At 42.2% G+C, this 13,025-nt stretch overlaps 2 protein-coding genes across 2 annotated transcripts in view; one reads left to right on the plus strand and one right to left on the minus strand.

The window, feature by feature from the left end:
• hey2 (hes-related family bHLH transcription factor with YRPW motif 2) overlaps positions 1–3,025 on the plus strand; it is an 8,581-nt gene extending 5,556 nt beyond the window's left edge. The window contains exon 5 of the mRNA XM_008298105.1: positions 1,355–3,025. Coding sequence (XP_008296327.1) covers positions 1,355–2,052 — 698 coding nt within the window. The 3' untranslated portion in view covers positions 2,053–3,025. The remainder of the gene's footprint in view (positions 1–1,354) is intronic.
• Positions 3,026–7,542: 4,517 nt separating this feature from the next.
• Positions 7,543–12,857, minus strand: LOC103369401 (lactoylglutathione lyase-like). Its single transcript, XM_008298106.1, has 6 exons — positions 12,729–12,857; positions 10,710–10,792; positions 10,451–10,591; positions 10,266–10,333; positions 9,964–10,053; positions 7,543–8,410 (listed from the first exon to the last, which is right to left on the minus strand). The coding sequence occupies exons 1-6, from the start codon at positions 12,795–12,797 to the stop codon at positions 8,316–8,318; spliced, it is 546 nt and encodes a 181-aa protein (XP_008296328.1). The 5' UTR covers positions 12,798–12,857; the 3' UTR covers positions 7,543–8,315.
• Positions 12,858–13,025: the final 168 nt, after the last annotated feature.

A 13,025-nucleotide genomic window follows, 5' to 3' on the forward strand; every position in this document is an offset into this window, starting at 1 on the left:
TTGACTGGATCTCACACTCTTTTTCAGCAAATTAATGAAAATCTCACGTCCCCAGAGTGTGCATTTGAATTTTTCAACTCAAAATACTACAAAGATGGTTTTAGTTCTAAACCGGCTGTATCAGTGTCTATAGCTGTAGTGTAGCTGAGCTGCTGCTGTCCCCCTACAGGAAGAAGACTCTCTCTCTGCATTTGGGATTGGCTGAGACATTTTAGAGTCACTCTACAAAGTAAATAAACCTGGTGGACTGTGAGGCAATTGTTCTTTGTCTCACCTGAAAGCAGCAGGCAGCGAGGAAGCAGGATTATGCAGAGTTTCTGGAGGATGAGCACTTAAGTCGAATTCAGCTGGTGAAGCTATGAGGCGAGCTAGCTTCTGTGGTGGCTCGAGCGATGGGAAAAATACATTCATATCTTAACAGCTTTTATTTTACACATTCTAGTTTTTAACAAATACAAAACAAATGGATTTTCACCATATGGGACCTTTAAGATTCCACATGTTTTATGGTTTCATATAGTTTTCTATAAAAACCTTTAGTTTAAAACTCTTAAGTCTACTTTCTTTAGCTTATTGACATGATCTATAAAAGTTTTACACATTTAACAGCTGGACAGATGTCTCCTATATATTAGGGTGTGACAGTTTTGAAACTTTTGACTAAACACAAAACACTGAAAATACAAGATTTTATTGCAGAAATAAAAGGTGGCACGGTGGTTAGCATCGTTGCCTTGCAGCAAGAAAGTTGCCAGTTCACATCCCAGTGAGGACACCGAGGATCTTTCTGAGTGGAGTTTGCATGTTCTCCCCGTGACCCTAGTGAGGATTAAGTGGTGTATAGATAATCGATGGATGCTAGAACAGACTTTTAATTTACAAAAGGAGCTGCTAGTTGGCTGAAAAGCAGGAGGTCATTTTAGTTCTAAATATTATTGCAGAGAGGATGAAAAATGGACTTCGCCCTAAGTTGGCTGGGATAGACTCCAGCCCCCCCGCGACCCTGGTGAGGATTAAGCGGTGTATAGATAATGGATGGATGGATGGATGGATGAAAAATGACAAATTACAGATTTGAATAATTACTGGTCAGAGCAACTCATTTTAAAATGGCCTCTGCTTAAGAATTCAAGGATTCAAGGCCTTCATTGGTCACAAACACAGTCATACATGGTATAACGCGCAGTGACATGTGCACCTGTTCCACACCCAAACAATGACAATAAGTAGAATAAAGAATAACTCTTTGTGTGACCTGAGTCCTAGCTGACCCCATCGAGTTGTTTCCTCCCCCGCCTCCCCCGTCATGTTAACCCTGTCCAGGTGTGTCTCACGTCTCCCCATCTGTCTGCAGGTTTTTTCGACGCCCACGCTCTGGCCCTGGACTTCCTGTCTCTGGGTTTCAGGGAGTGTGTGACCGAGGTTTCCCGCTACCTGAGCGCCGTGGAGGGCCTGGACTCCAGCGACCCCCTGCGCTGCCGCCTCCTCTCCCACCTCAGCTCCTGCGCCTCCCAACGCGACGCTGCCGCCCTGACGGCCGCCTCCCACTCGCCCCACCACCACCACCACCACCACCCCCACCACCCCCAGCAGCCTCATCCTCTACCTCACCCATTCCACCCCCCTCACTGGGCGGCTGCCGTGGCTGCGCTGCGTCCTCTGCCGTACGGACTGAGCGGCCTTCCGGTTTCCCCGGATGCTGGAGGCGGAGGCGGTGGAGCCCCCCAGAGGCTGGCGGAGCTGTCGCAGCGTAGCGTGGCCTCCTCCTCCTTCTCCTCCCACGTAGACTCCGCCTCCTCCTCTCCTTCCTCCTCCTCCTCCTCCTCGTCCCTCGTGCTCCCCTGCACCCCCGCCCCTCTCTCCGCCTCCCTCCTCTCCCTCTCGGCGTCGTTCCCCATCGCCCTCCACGGAGGTTTCCCCATCTTCCCTTCCTCCTCCTTCACCTCCGCCACCGCCGCCACCAGTCCTCCCATCTCGTCCTCCTCCTCCTCCCACACTCCTCACGGCGGTAAACCCTACCGGCCGTGGGGGACTGAGGTTGGAGCTTTCTGACTGCAGCGCTGCTCATTAACCTCTGACTTGTTGACAAACTGACACTTTAACAGCCTGGAAACACTTTAATCACAGTTTCATTCACCGACTGGTTTTAACACTTGACTCAGACAGCTCGTTCTGTTAATCTGTTAACCACTGGGATGGTTTTTTTTTACTGATCTCCGCCTGCTGCTGCTGTTACAGACCGGTTGAAATGTGTGGTTTAATGTGGTGTCTTATTCAGCTTTACTGCGTTTAAACATGTTCTGTGTGATCAGCTGCTCTTCTGTGAGGTTAATTCCACTTGGACAAAACTACACATTTGATATTGTTTAACCCTGATAAGTCTGGTGATATTCTATATTTTAAGACGATTTTATCTCACTCCCACATGCACCATCCTGCTGGATCAAAGACTCACTGGAGCACCAGATGTGGATTAATCCACCGATGAAAATAGTTCCCAAGGAATGTTGCATTTCCTCCAGCTTGTTAAAAACTGTTTTAGGGAATTACTGAGCCTAAAATAAAATAAAACTGTATGTTTTTGGGGGATAAAGTGTTGGGAGATGAGGTTTGTAGACAGTAACATAAACATAGACTAACACCAGACTTATCCTTGAAAACAAACCTGAAACACTGACAAAGAGTAATAAACCAAAGTCTTCCTCTAATATTCAGTCATTCATGTTTAACCCGACTTACCAGACTCTTGCTGTGTCTGGTATTTTATTTCATGGAGAATCTATGAACTGAGAACCAAACTGATCTCAAACTGTCTCCCAGGATTCTCAGACAGTTGCTGGGACAAATATTAAGACTGTACAACTAATATTTGATCATATTAGACCTTTTTTTTTTAATATCTGTGGTTTACATGTAAACTTTCACTGAATTTTCCACCAAATATCTGTGATGCCCTGCGTGCCTTTGTACAAATAAAGATGACTAAACGGTTTTGCTGCTGTAATAAAAAAGAAGGGGCAGCTGTTCCTGTGTTTTTCTTTTTTATACAGTAACTTGATATTTATATTTACACTCACAGAGTTCTTTAACATCTGTTCAATTTAATATAATTAAACACAACTGCACCGCCATACATTCTACTTTTAGAAAACTTGTTTATTTTCAGTCAAAGAAGTGAGAATTCTACTTTGTAATGGGGGATAAAACGTTTTTAAAATCTTTTCCACTCCATTAATAAACATGAGGGGGACACAGTGTACAGTCCAGTATACCACCACACTATACCATGAAACCAACAAAAAACATAAAGTAGAATTATCACCGCCTTGATGCCAAACACTGAAAATGCAGAAGCTTCATAAAATTAGCTGTTGTATTGGATGACATTATTGTGTGTGGTTTTAATTATTAAAGTGGCTGTTGAGTGTACATGCCAATTTAAAGAGCCCATATAATGCACATTTACAGGTTTATACTTTTATTTTTGGTGTGTTGACTTGCTTTCAACAACACATTATTTCATGTTTTACATTCCTGCAGAACTTCTCAGCCTCTTTCTGAAACAGTTCTGTCTCTTAAAGGACCCCCTTCTGAAAAGCCCGGTCTGCTCTGATTGGTCAGCTGGTCCGACAAAAGTGAAGGAACAGCAGAGAAATGTAGCTCAAACAGAAGCAGATCAACAGAGCGAATAAGGATGGACTGTGAGGAAGCTGCTAGCTAGGCATCATGCAAATGAGTCACATGATGACATAGACAAGTAACGGAAGAAAACCCTGGATGTCAAACAATGTTTCCTGTGGTAGAGAACAACTCTCTTTGACATGGACTTCATGCTTTGCAGATCTTTGACATTCACAAAACAGTTATAACGCACAACAAAATAACACATCCGCTCTTTAAAAATGTGCTGTTACATCTGCATAGATGTTGTTCATGTTGACTGGTGTTTGCACGGCCATCTTTGTGCCATCGTTTTTCTGGTTTTGGCACAGGAAGGTTAGAGCTCTTTTCTTTTGTTCACCCGACATATATGAACAGATTGAAGATGCAGATGATGATTCAGGGATCTGGACATGAACAGGCCTGCAAGGCACAGATCCAGATGCCCAGTAAATTTGCAAAAATACTGAAATGGCCCTTTAAACTGCTCTTGAGCAACATGGCTATCCATGCCGGAAAACATCAGGTTGATTTAGCTCCCTGATGGATCCACTGGCCTTCAAATTGAGTCTCACTTGAAATGCACTCCAAACCCCAAAGAGTCAGGGGGCCACAATGACAACACACTGATGTAAAACAACCACAAGAAGACTCAAAATGGCTACAAACAGACACATAATGACACAAAATGACCCCAATAACACAAACAAATTGCACAAAAAGACCAACAATTACCAGTGACACACACTGACCACAAAGAGATGACCATAAAACAACCACAAGATCAAAATGACTACAACAATTAGCAGACACAAATGACCATGAAAAGAGATGTAGAGAGACAGTTAGCTCTGAAATTACCAAAGAGACAAACAATAAAAATGTAAGTGATGTAAAACAACCACAAAGAGACTCAAAATGACAATGAAAAGACAAAAACTGAGCAGAAAAGACCAAAAAGAGACACAAGAGGTTTAAAATGACGACGGAGACAAAAGATTAGAACAAAAAAAAAATACACCGACAAACAAAATGGCCACAAAGAGACACAACATGACCACAGAGACACAAAATGCCTGGAGACAACACAAAACGGTCAGCACTAAAAAACAACAACAAAATGTCCACAAAGAGTCAAACAATGACCATAATAGAGAGACAATGCTACAAAGAGATGCTCAACAGATACAACAAGGGGGCTGTCCTCTGTAGCAGCAGGTCTTGTACACATGTGTGTCCAGGTGCTCACTGGCCCATCATTCATCCATGAGCTCAGCACCACGTCTGGTCAGTAGCTTTTTGTGTGTCACCTGATCTTCCTCAGAAGTTTGTCTTGTGTCCTATTTTCTGCACAGTTTAAAGATGACTTGAAAACCGAAGGGACTTAGCCTGACTTTATTAATCCTGAATTTCCCTCTGGTATTAAGAAAGTCAGTCTAAGTCTAAATCTTTGGAATAGAAGTCTGCATGTCCGAGATGACTCAGCACCATCTGAGGAAGACCATGTGATACGATTGAAAGCTCCAGAGCGGCGCGTTTTCTCGACACGATCTGCAAAACAAAATGCTTTTACCTCAAATTCTCTTAGGTAAAGTAGCTGTGAGCAAGTAGGCAGCATTCCCACACACACACACACACACACACACACACACACACACACACACCTACACACACACATGCACACACACGTTAATCCACTCCTTCTTGGTCTTTGCCTTCATCTTGCAGTTGATTTACACGCTGAAATCACTGTTGCACCCGTTAAATCCTCCCAGAGAAGAAAACGGCGTCATTTCCAGCTGAATGGAGGATTAAAGGCTGACAGGCCTGGGAACGGCTCCGCGGGCCGTAAATCCGCCCCGGTCAGCCGACACGGTTCTCACGCCGGGACGCCGCTTTGAAGTGACCGGCGGTAAATTAGGTGGCATGAGCCGCTCAGCGCTTTACATACAGACAGACACAAAGAGCAGATAACAAGTGGAAACAGTGCGAAGAGACGCTGAGGCTGGAAGAGGCTACGAGAGCGTAATGCAAACTTTATCCATCCGCTAAACAGCTACTGACGCGTCACATATGGCCCTTTAAAAAGCTTTTGCTTCCTCAGATTAAACAGCTTATATAGATATGTTCTTTTCCCCAGACATATTGTTTCAATTATATGAGTTTTTGGAGATGTTTTTAAAAATCTTTTTTTGGGGGTCCTTTTTATGTGGAGCCTTTAAAGTGATAAAACAAGATGCACTAAAATTGCGTCTCGATTTAATATGACAAACACAATGCAGTTGTAATATCTGCTGTCAGTTTGCTGTAATTAAAGAGCCCTTTATAAACAGTTTATTATGCTGTAATTAACGTGTTTATTAATGGTTAATAAATCATTTACTAATGCTTTATAGGTTTGTTATGAACCATTAATAAGAAGACCTTTTGGGTTGCCAGGTTAGGGAAAATCCTCCTTCATCTGGACACGTTTTAGGTGTTAAATCCATCAAGATGATCCTTCTAATCGACTCTTTACCACATTTTCATACATTTGGTCCCAAATCCAAAGCTAAAGGATGTTTCTGTTTTATTTCCACTTTGCTGTGTCTCTGTGGGTCATGCTGACTTTTACACTCTCCACTTTGGTTGTAGAGATTCAAGGAAATGAGCACAAAACAGCGCATATTGTAGCGATGAACATGTTTAAATGCTTGTTTTTAGCCTGACTGGACGGAAACAGCAGTGAGCCATGTGGAGCAGACGTTTCACTCCTCATATTTAACACCCACATATTCATCCACATCCGCTCATTTGTTTCCATGTGAGTCAGATTTTCTGTAAACTCAGCACCTGAGTGTAGTGATGGTTCACTGTGAGGACGATCACAGGGACGCTGGTGGTTTTCTGACACTCGCCGCAAAGAGTTTCACCTGTTGATGGAAAATCTCCACGTGTCAGATGTTAGACAGTCATCCCAGCTGTCGAACTACAACTAATGAATCTGCAGCTTTGATACACATCGTGAAGGCGGCGTTTCACCTCCCTAACATCAGCTAGAAGAAAAAGACGGTTGATGTCTTCATGCGGTCAGTAGAAGCTGTTACACACAGAGAGTCATTCTATGAACATTACACTGAGTTTAACACATGAAAACAAAGCAGCAAATGGACGATTAGGTCAGACAGCAGGTATCCAAGGATGAAACTCAGTAAAATGTTCGCTCCAGGCAGCTGACTTCCTCTCAGTCAGACTATAAAGAGACGTTTAAAATGCTTTGAGTGAAATCAGTATTTTTGGCTCTTGTTTTTTGCCCCAGTATACAGTGTTTTGTGTAAATCCTCATCAACAGAGATGAAGAGTACAAAACAAAAAACACAATATCATCCCTAAATGCAAACCAACAAGAGCCTCTGAACATCTTCACTCAGCCTATGTTACTGATACTTTCACTACTTCTCTAGAAAATGGCTCCTTTAGGATAGAAGTATCTGGAACTCCCAACTAGTCAGTCAGAACTGATGAAGCCTCTTGGATGAGAGGTGGAACATCTTCAAGGAACCCAAGCAAATCCAGTTGATACAATTAATCTAGGAGAATAACCAAGACCTGGATGACTGAGAATCTTCACAGACATTTTCTAGAAAACACCCTGCAGTTTGCGACACCTGAATATTCAAAAAAATGTTCAAGGAGATGCTCTTAGCTTCACATGCTGCAGTTTCTAAAGTTCAATATTCTGCCTATTATTTAGCATCAATACACACATTTTATCTAATTGTCAATACTGTAGATTTCCTCCTTCAGGTATCTGTTGGCCTTTAGATCAGCTTTAATGATCAAATTGAGATACATGGGAAGGTTTTTGTTCACATTTTCTTCTCAATCAAAGTTCAGCAGTGGTGTAGGAAGTATTCAGGTCTTTTACTTATGTAAAGGTACAAAACAAATACAATACAAGGTCCAAGTCAGGAAATCCTGCTTAAGTGTTCACGTATAAACAAAAAGATGTGCTTTAAGTATCAAACTGAAAGTACTCAGTGCACAACATGACTATAATTAGATCAATATCCCTGATGCCTTAGTGTGTAAACAGTATTCTGCAGCTGGTTGATGTGCAACCAAATAATCTTTTTATTGCTGATTAATCTGCTAACTTTCTCAGTGAGCAGATGGATTGTTTGGTTTTTAAAACTTTAGAAATTCCCCAGAACCCAAAGTGAACCCTTCACATGCTCGCTTTGCCCCACTGATCCGAACTGGTTGGAACAGTTTATAGTTTAGTTTTTTTTTTAAAAAGCACCATTTCATGAGCTTTTCATGCTTTTCATAATACTTGAGTGACAAACAACTACAGCTGTCCAACAAACGCAGTGCAATAAAAAGCATATTTCCCTGTTGAATGGAGCAGAAGATGGTTTCAGATTTTTTAAACATCGTCAAAACTGCAACAGGCCATCAACAGATTTAACAGAGACACTTCTTATTTACAGTTCTTCTTAAAAAAAAACAAGCATGGATGTTAAAATCTGAAGGACCACAAGTAGCTGAGCAACATAACAAAAAACAACACAAAACACAAGACAGCCAGGAGCGACAAAAATGTGCTCTTTTGTTTCAGCTGTGTTCACAACCCATAATACTAACAGCACCACAGTCCTCTGTGGGCCTCGGCTCTACGGTGACAGTAAGGACAGCATGCTGTTTGGACTTAAAATCTCGATCCAGTAGCCGTCAGGATCCTGAATGAAGGTCTGATCCTTCATTTTACCTGTGACGAGGAACAGGGGTTGTAGTTAGTGTAATAATGGTGGGTTTTAAGAACATTCATTCCTGGGATCTAAACCATCCAGTCTAAGCCACAGCCTGACTGTGAGCGCCACCTCCTGGTAGAAATCTAGTTATAACAGCAAGTGTGGAGATAAATATACAGGCAGACATGCAGGGAGAGCATGTAGGTGTTGTAGAGACATCTGTCTTTAAGCAGTATGTCGTACATTTTTACATTTCAGTGCTGCCATTTTTATTTTTATTCTTGAATTTTTCATTTAGTGTTTAACAAAAGTTCCATTCAGGGTAGCAACTTATTTTTTAGGGTAAACTGCAGAACATGAATGTAAAGCCTATTGTATGTTCTGTTTAGACACCTTTATAGATGGTTTATATATGAGTTTTACATCATTTGTACGTGTATAATATGAAATATGTGTATGTTGATATAAGCTGTGCACATCCATTGTCATTATTGGCTTTATTTAACATTTTTATATTTATTTATTTTTTTAATTAAAGATTAAAATGGATAAACATGTTCTATAAGTTGTGCATAACTATTAATTGAGAGACAGAAAGAAGAAATAGTTACTACAGCTTCTATCTGTCTGCATTGAGCTGTGCTGCCCTCTACAGGCAGGGAGTGGTAACTACAGAGGCAAGAAGGGTTGGAAGCTTTCAGTCTGGATGACAAACTGTAACAAAGACAGAAAGGTTATAATGCTGACAATTTGTAGAATCTAAGGCTGATTATTACTTTTAAAAACTCTTTTAAAATATAGCTGAAAAATGCAGACATTGCAGTGTGATGTGGATAATCTAATTAAAATGAGACTGTTGCTATGACCTGCTAAGCTAGCTACCTGTAGTAGCTAATTTAGCTGCTGTGTTATTTAATGATGTGAAACAACAAACTTAAAATGCCACTTTAACTTCATCAAAATAATATCTTTAATTTCTCAGATAAAATCGAAAGAAAAATCAGTGACTTGAAGCTTTAGCTGTCGGTAGCCACAGCTAGCATAGCAGCTAGCTTTCATCTGAGCACTGTAACTTTAGCTGCATGGCTAGCTGCTTTTCTGACTGTAGCTGTGTAAGTGGCTGTCTTTCTATTACTTTGAATGTCTGTACGTGATGCTAGCTGTGTAGTTAGCTGTCTTTCTGTTACTTTAACTGGGTAGCTAGCTGTCTGTTTAACTTTAGCTGTGTAGTTACTTGTCTTTCTGACTTCAGCTATGTCATAAGCTGTCTTTCTATTGCTTTGTCTTTCCACGACTTTAGCTGTTTAGTTAGCTGCCTGTAAGACTTTAGTGAACAGTCTGCTATGTGCAAATTTAAAAAGCTGATTTCCCAGAAATAACAGATTTCAAGAGCCAAACACATTTCTATGTATGTGTATAACAACAATTTCCCTCTGGTACCCGACCAAAGGGATCAATAAAGTTCTATCTAATCTAATAACAGATGTTAGACAGTCTCATAGAGTCTGAACTCAGTTTGACCAGGTGAGTGGTTCCTGTGCTTTGCGATGCGATGTGCCGTTTGACTCACCTAAGTCTTCTTTCTTGACAAATGTCACTCCTCTGTCTGCAAACAGTTTGCAGGCTGCATCAACGTCAGGAACAGCAATGCCAATATGACCTTCAACAAGACAAGACAAGACAGTCGGCTACGCCCAGCACACACACAATCAGTACGATCTACCACGAAACAAAGACGTGTGCCAAATGCTTCACATCGATCTCAGACATTTATGATTTGATTTAGATGTTCTGGACGTTGAACTGCCATCAGACAGTCATCATGTCCTTATTTTGTCCTGAAAAAATAAATTCTGCTTAAATTGAACTCACCAAATCCTCGTGGGATTTTGTTCCCGTTGTGGTAGCACAGGTCTTCTATATTCTCTGAGCCCCAGTTACTGACAGACAGATGACAGCATCATTAAATGAGTCATAATAAAGTGCTGCAGGTTTTTGATCTGAACTGTGTCACTGTGTTTAAAATGAATTTGGTGCATTGTGGCCTTCATGCGTACTGTGTGAGCTCTATAGTGGCTCGGCGAGAGAAAGTCCACGCTGTCCTCTCCTTAATGTCAGCTGGGATCTCCGACTTGTTCTCATAACCCAGCAAATAGTGGGTGAACCGCATTGCGGAGAAGTCGACTTTCTGCAGCAGCCTGGAAACCACAGAGGAGGCCGGAGGTTAGAAGGAGACTCCAGCTGCTCTGTGAGCTGAGCAGAGCAGGAGGAAGTTGGAGGTGTTGGGAGAGGTTCAGGAACACTCTGAGGACTCACGTCATTCCCAGAACTCTGGTGTAGAAGTCCAACGATCGAACCGGATCTTTGACCCTCAGCATCGTCTGCTGCATCATGAAGTCCTGCAGAGACAAACATCGCAAAGACAACAGGAATATTGTTGGTCTGCTCAAATCAGTGTGTTTAGCTTTTTTTTTTATCTCCTTGTAAATGACCTGAGCAGAACCAAATGACAAACTGGAGCATTTAGCAGCTGGAGAGTCAAATATTTCCCTGCAGAGTTGGAGGAGGAGACCAAAGCAGAGCTAAAAACAGAGTGAATACTGAACATCCATCCATCCATTCTCTATACACTTAATCCTCACTAGGGTCGTGGGGGGCTGGAGTCTATCCCAGATGACTCAGGGCGAAGGCAGGAGACACCCTGGACAGGTCACCAGTCTATCACAGGGCTACACTTAGAGACAGACAACCAAGCACACTCACATTCACACCTACGGACAATTTAGAATCACCAATTATTCTCAACATGTTTTTGGACCTTGTGGGAGGAAGCTGGAGAACCCGGAGAGAACCCACGCTACACGGGGAGAACATGCAAACTCCATGTAGTCAGTGTCCTGACTGGGACGTGAACTGGGGATGTTCTAGCTCAGAACAGACATGTTACCTTCTGAATAAGACCAAGACACCCAAACTGAAATCAGCCCTGTTGTTATCAGTCACTTTGTTTATCTTTGTGACTGGTTTGTGTGTCTTTATAATTCCTTCCAGAGATGGTGGGACCATGGACCTGCTGTGTGCCGACACCAGGATGCATATCACTTAATTATTGCTATTTTCTTGTACTTTCTATAGTTTTGGATGCTGCTGTGGTGTGTAAAGTTCCCCCAATGGGGCATCAATAAAGTATTCTATTGTATTCCTTTATAGTCTCTTTGTGGTTGTTTCTTACATCTGTTTGCAGCTGTCTTGTGTCTCTGTAGCTGTATGCCATTGCTTTTGTTGTTTTGTCTCTGGTTTTGTCTCTTTGCAATAGTTTTGTGTGTCTCTTTATGATCATTTTGCTTCTCTGTGGTTTATTTGTGTCTTTGTGGTCATTTTGCATCTCTGCATGGTCACTTTTGCACTTCTTTGTGGCTTTTTTGTCTCTTCATAGTTGCACCTTTTTGTGATCATTTTGCATCTTTGTGGTCGACTTTTGGTCACTTGTGGCGATTTTGCATGCCTTTGCAGTCGTTTTGTGTCTCCTTGCAGTTGCGTTGTATCTTCCTCATGTGATCATTTGCCACATGTGCAGTGACGATGTTGTTTTGTTCCTCTCTGGTCGTTTTGCTTTCTTTTGCCATTTCTTTAAAGTCGTGCTGCATCTCTTTATGATCATGTTGCATTTGTTTCCGGTCCCTGTGCAACTCTTTTTGGAATTTGTGTGTCTCTTTGCAGTCATTTCGCATCTCGTTATGGCTTCTTTATGTCTCTTTGTGGTCATTTTAACTTCAGTCCTGTGTTTCCTTGATAGCCAAGTAGCCAACTACTTTACTAATATAGTCTGCATTAAATGGTTGGTTGCCAAAATTAGAAGAACTCCTCGTCACAGTGACACCTTTATTTGTCCAAGCTTCACACTGACTAACAGTAAATACATGAAGTGATTTGACTTAGAAACCAAAAGCAAAAGTAACTCTAAGATGAAAACAGAAATGTAAATCTGTGTGTGTTTGTAGTAATTTAGTCATAATTACATGTTTCATTCATTTGATGTTGTAAGCTAAGTATCCTGGACCCTCACAGATCAGCATGAGGTTAACAAACTTCACTTCCAGCTGTGACTCGACTCTTTTAGGCTAAATGTGAGATAAATCTGCAGCTCAACTGACATCCTGAACTGAACGTCCCAGAATGTGTCAGTCTGCAGGTATGTGCAGGTCTGAAGTCACAGCCAGCAGGTTTGACTGCATTACAGCTTCGCCGCTCAGCCCTGATCTGTACGGTGGGAGAGCTCCAACAGAATAAATGAAATCATGACCAACAGAGAGGACAGAAACATGCAGACCTCACCTGGGTGACGGGGTGACCCTCCTGGCAGGCAGCAGACACGGCCTCGTCCGACAGCCTCCTGCTCTCCATGATGATGACAGATCAGACTGAATGATCCAACAGGTTCCTTCACTCAGCTCCTCCGCTGCTCCTCCTGCTGCCTTCAGGTGCCGCTCCGGAGGTCGTGTTTCTCAGATGTTGTGACGCTCCCTGATGCCTTCGAGGACTTTGGCTGCTGCTGTCACAGGGAGCAGACGGTTCCTCCCACCAGGAAAAGAACAGATATTAAAGAAAAGTCATTCATGATTTTAAAACAGC

Source organism: Stegastes partitus, unplaced genomic scaffold (genome assembly GCF_000690725.1).
Source record: "Stegastes partitus isolate 25-593 unplaced genomic scaffold, Stegastes_partitus-1.0.2 Scaffold1282, whole genome shotgun sequence".
NCBI classification, from domain to species: Eukaryota; Metazoa; Chordata; class Actinopteri; family Pomacentridae; genus Stegastes; species Stegastes partitus.